The sequence below is a fragment of the Sceloporus occidentalis genome, unplaced genomic scaffold, assembly GCF_023333645.1.
Source record: "Sceloporus occidentalis isolate IW3139 unplaced genomic scaffold, rSceOcc1.0.p SCAF_160, whole genome shotgun sequence".
NCBI classification, from domain to species: Eukaryota; Metazoa; Chordata; class Lepidosauria; order Squamata; family Phrynosomatidae; genus Sceloporus; species Sceloporus occidentalis.
Genome location: NW_028317140.1, coordinates 806775 through 810000, shown reverse-complemented (window position 1 = coordinate 810000; position 3226 = coordinate 806775). Strand labels below are relative to the sequence as shown.

Here is a 3226-nt window from a genome sequence, read left to right as displayed (position 1 = left end):
TATCCAACACACACACAAACGCACACAGATACTGTTTGAGGGGCAACCATGAAAAGATGTCATTTTATTTATCCGTTATTTAAGGTGGAAGTCTCACGGGGGGGGAAAAAACATTTCAACAGGCGTCATGTACGGTGCCGGCACTGACCAAAAACCCGGTCTGATTTCAGTCCTTTATCTGCAGACCTGGATATTGTCAGATGTGATGTTTTGGGTGACGCTTCCGGCTCAAACTCTGTACTGAGTCGAAATGTTAGAAAAAAACCCCCCCAATAGTTCAGTCTTTCAACGTTTAGGGTCCTGGTGCGAGCTCATAGTCACTCGACTCCGATGATTGGGACAACGAGTAATACGATGATGATGATGATGAGCTCTCTTCAGGATCCGGCTGAGAAGGGCATATGTCCTCATATCTTGGAGGTGGCTCCGAAGGGATAGGCTCGTTGATGTATTCTATTCTCGGCCCCCATCGCCATGGAACGGTGTGTATGTCTTCCCCGTCGCTTCTGCCGGAATCACGGTCGCCCCTTTCAAACAGGACGCTGTCGTAGGAAGGAGGGTCCCTGCTCATTGGCCAATCATCTCCTCCTGCAAAAGGTGGAGGTGGGGCTGACGGGACCGTGAAGACTTCGTCACCCACACTTACAGGAAGCGGCTGATATCTGCAGGCTTCTGGGTCCTCCTCAGAGTCGCCGTCCCGACGGTTTTTACTCAGACAGATAGCCAGGCAGTAACACAAGACGATTAGTATGATTACGATTGTCTGCAGTAAGGGAGTTTCACAGACTTTAGGGGGTTTGTCTGTGTTGGATACCGGCTTGCAGGCTGGAAACACAAGTCCTGGGATACTAATCAGTACCCCGCAAGCCAGTAACAGGATCCCGAGTATTACGAACTGCACAAACTGCCGGCTTTTCCCGCAGAGGAGGCTGCTATCTGGATCCGTCGGGTCTCCTTCTAATTCCCTCCTTCTCCTCTCTCGTTGGGCAGTAAACTCTGCCATCATTAAATATGCCAGCCCTATCCCGGCAAGTACCGGGCCCGTCGCCTTGTAGGTGATACAGCTGTCGGACTGGCATGTCGCGAACCCATAGACAGAAAGTAGAGATCCGCCGCATAAGAGCGCCCAGCCAAACACAAACAGCGTGAATGTTATTCTGCTGCTTGTGCCAGGGCTAGGAGTGCCGGAGCAAGTGCGCTCCATGACGGCTGAAACGTGTACCTGTCGGGGGTCAGTCAAAGATGTTCAGGTGCAGAGACTCGCACCTATGTGCCGGCTATTGCGTGCACACGAATGAAGGCCTTTTAATCTCTGCCTATTTTGTCTTTTTAAAGTCAATTGAAAGCTCAGTTTCGCTCCCTGTCGTGGACAGGTAACTGTTATGCTCAGTACTGCTACTGCTCACAATCTGAAACAACCAGAGTGTCTGGATGCGCTTTTACAGAACATCACAGCATTGTGATGTCACAGCACTATGACATCACAGTCAGGGCAGGCTGTACCACAGTGCAAAGGCCATGGGGGTGTTCTGTCCTGCTTCCAAATACCAATACAGCGGCCGCTTTCACAAATGACAGTGTTTTATTCCATAACCCCGCCTCCTAACACGAAGTGGTTTCTTCCAAAGAGACTTTCTGCAGTCTTAAGAAGGGCTTCTTTTGACGTTGCGCATGCTTCATAGAAATACTTGTGACTTGTTAATAGATGACAATGTTGAGGATACTTGGACAGGAGAAAAACCCTGTTTACACGTAATAAAAGACAATTAACCCCTTAAGAACCAGACTGTTTTTTGTACCTTTCATGATCGATGATGTTTTGACACGGCGCTCGTGTTTAGCTGGGATTTTCTCCTCTGCCACTTAGGGAACCCACGCAAGTTTTATATATTGGGGTTTTTTTTCAGGACAAGAAGAATTTTTTTGATCTAAATATGAGTACATTTTATTTGAAAAATATTTTAGCTAATTAAAAAACCTGCTAAATAGATTCTATTTGTCTTGAGTTTAGATCCAATGTTTTTATGGTTTTTTTTCAAGTTATATGGCAAGTACAAGCAGCATATTGCTATGTTGATGCAATTTTTTTCCCAAATCTGGTCATTCTGTCTCATGTGCTATTTGGGGCCTTTTTTGAGTTAAACACTATCTTATTGTGTGCAACGAATATCTGGGTGCAAATAAAGTTATTAAGCGCAATCCACAAGCTGATAGCAAGAACTACAGTGGATTCATAGGGCAATTATGGAGGTGATTAATAATAAAAAAAAACGCAGATAAGACGTGGCTACAAACCCCACCAGAAAAACTCATTTTATAAGTTCTGCAGACTCAACCCCTCCATATGTGTTTGGCTGAGTGATTATTGGCATTCCGCCACCTTTACAGATTATTGCTGCGTGCCAAAGAGCTAATATTCCTCGAAAGGTCCCAGAAACAGCAGATACGACTGCCTAGGAGGAGCAAAGATCCGCGTGTATTCACACCACGGAGACTAAAGTGCCCATCATCCGTAATGCTCACACTGGAAACGGGCGGCATCTAAATGACCATGCTACATTTATTAGCATACGATAGATTTTGGAGTAAGTGAATAGCCCGATCTTATTCCAAGGAAAAATAGCTTCCCACCTAACACCCCCTCTGTGGATATTATGGTGCTTAGGCCAATGGAAGCATCGTATGTGTATACGTTACACATCTTCACTGTAGGCGGCAAACGCAATACCTGCACGCAATACACACAGATACGAACGCGTCACGATGTTTCAACGCAGACTTCACAAACACGCCAGAGTGACAGCCATGTTTTCACACATCAGTCTCATGTGTTACAGACTGTGCCCCGGAGTATCCGGGCATTATCCCCTAAATGACTGCGGCTGCCTTATCCATGCAGGTATCTCAACAGTCTACCTGCAACACCCCCTCCAACACCCTGTAAGTAATACAGTAATGCAGCCCGATATATAAATGTAATATTCTTTCATCGGCCCCCGGGGGTGTAAAAAGATTGTCTGTGCCGTCATTGCCCACCCCCCCAAACAGACTGCCTGTGCCGTCATTGCCCCTTGCAACGTACACGCTGGCACACAGAGGCCTGCAGTTACCCCACTGCCAGTGGAGGGTATTTAACTGCTGATGTCCCTGATTTGCTTTTTTTTTTTTTAAATACGTTTTTATTGAACTTTTTTAAGGCACAGACTTAGTTTAAAAGCTAAGAATG

General features: G+C 46.2%; 1 protein-coding gene across 1 annotated transcript; it reads right to left on the bottom strand.

Annotated features, from left to right (window-relative positions):
* Positions 1 to 292: 292 nt before the first annotated feature.
* LOC149279826 (transmembrane protein 171-like) lies at positions 293 to 1204 on the bottom strand. Its single transcript, XM_089500822.1, has one exon. It carries the CDS (start codon positions 1202 to 1204, stop codon positions 293 to 295), a length of 912 nt encoding a protein of 303 aa, XP_089356948.1.
* Positions 1205 to 3226: the final 2022 nt, after the last annotated feature.

What these genes read in the sequence shown, in the direction of transcription:
- LOC149279826 (XM_089500822.1), bottom strand. Translation starts at nt 1,204, where the DNA reads ATGGAGCGCACTTGCTCCGGCACTCCTAGCCCTGGCACAAGCAGCAGA.